Raw genomic sequence first — 1,670 nt, 5'->3', positions numbered from 1 at the left:
TTGATGGCAGCAGCACAGCTGATATTTCTCAGATTCTGCAGAGTGGGAGAATAGAGATAGAATGAAGCAGAATGATGAAAAAGGGGTCCCTATGTCCTCCAGCAGTCTAAGCCTATAGCAGCAGAACTATAGAGATAGATCAGGATAACCTGAGCCGCTCTAACTAGAAGCTTTGTGAAAACATGGAATGCCTTTGACATTAGATTAGCTGAACATCAAGGTTCTGATCCAAAGTATATTAATTAAAATAGGCTACAGGCTGATGGATGCATCTGTGCTGAACTACTGAGGTGTCACTTTGTTCATCAAACCATGTTTTACTCATAAAGAGTCAAATAAAAAAATATTTGAAAAATATTTTCCGTAAAACTTATGTAACGTCTCTTTAAGTTTTCCCCGTACTGCTAAAGGGATTTTAGTGGACAGAAAGCATAAAGTTTAGTCCATTAACCATATTCCAAAATTATTTTCTGTTTTGAAAACTATATGGTGAGATGGTTAATGCTGTGATAAAATATTTTTCCCGATTGCTCTCTAGATCCAAATATTTTGGTTTGGAATGTTGACTGAAATAGTTTCTCTTCTCTTTTTGCTCTTTCCACTGCAGAGGTCATTCTGCAGCGCCATGGTGGACGAGCTGCGGGTTTCCCTCAAGTGCCAACGGCGGCTCAAACACAAGCCCCAGCCACCTGTCATGGTGAAAACAGAGGAGGTCATCAACATGCACACCTTCAACGACCGAAGACTGCCAGGGAAAGAGACCATGGCCTGAAGCAGGAATCCGTGTCATTTTCTCACCCGCTCTCATGTGCTGAATTGGTGTGTGAGGATACTTGGGATAAGGGAATGGGTAAATGGTAGAGGGGAAGAGGAAGTTGCCATGGTCGAACTTGTAGAGCTTGTAGAGCAGGACTGCTTTGCAGTTGTTGTTAAAACGTCATGCTTCTGTCTTTCTAATTAGCTACAGATAAGAGATTCATCAGTATTTCCTGTGGAAATAACTTCAACCCGGGTGAAATTTCAGCAAGTTACCTCATTACTCTTACAACACTGGCAACCAACTGGAGGTGCCAGGATTTTTAAAAAACCTTGAGTTGAAATGTAGAAGGTCTTGGATTCCAGTCAAAGTGGAGGAAAAATTGAATCACACTTTTGATCTGCTCCTCAGTCACTGCAGAGGCTGAAGGTGCATCTCAGCTAATGTGATTGAACAGGTGGGAAAGTTTCTCATTTTTTTTCTGTGTTGCTAAATTAGACCTAACACGGGGTGAAGTGATAAGCAGTGCTCTCAAAATGTATAAAAAGCACTGCTCAGTAACATATGATATCGAATGACTTTAAAAATTGACATTTTGCAAAACGTCATCTGGCAATAATTGAATTTATGTGTTTTTTTTGTTTTCAGAGTACTAACACTTTTAGTCTTTAATGGGGATGAGTATGGGAGAATTATCCTGCCATAATGCAAGAGCACATAATTTCAATTTGAGAAAAGAATTTCATCTTCTTGCACTCAAAACTTATAATGCTCACACTCCAAACATGCGCTCTCAGTTCTCTTCTCTCTCAAATCTTTATTTCTTCTCTCAGATTTAATGCTTCTTGCCCAGATATTTTCCCCTCTCTCTTGCCTCCTTCTCTTTGCGCACAAACCGCGCTCTGTTCGAGTC

At 40.2% G+C, this 1,670-nt stretch overlaps 1 protein-coding gene across 1 annotated transcript in view; it reads left to right on the top strand.

The window, feature by feature from the left end:
• The window catches only part of LOC107103501 (glutamate receptor ionotropic, kainate 2), a gene marked incomplete at its 5' end in the record, with an annotated part of 137,989 nt that extends 136,482 nt beyond the window's left edge, over positions 1 to 1,507 (top strand). Inside the window, one exon of the mRNA XM_015403221.1 lies at positions 608 to 1,507. Coding sequence (XP_015258707.1) covers positions 608 to 772 — 165 coding nt within the window. The remainder of the gene's footprint in view (positions 1 to 607) is intronic.
• Between the last annotated feature and the right edge of the window lie 163 nt (positions 1,508 to 1,670).

The sequence above is a fragment of the Cyprinodon variegatus genome, unplaced genomic scaffold, assembly GCF_000732505.1.
Source record: "Cyprinodon variegatus isolate N-32 unplaced genomic scaffold, C_variegatus-1.0 Scaffold1467, whole genome shotgun sequence".
Classification (NCBI taxonomy): domain Eukaryota; kingdom Metazoa; phylum Chordata; class Actinopteri; order Cyprinodontiformes; family Cyprinodontidae; genus Cyprinodon; species Cyprinodon variegatus.
The sequence above is the reverse complement of the archived record's forward strand: the minus strand, read 5'-3'. Positions and strand labels throughout refer to the sequence as shown.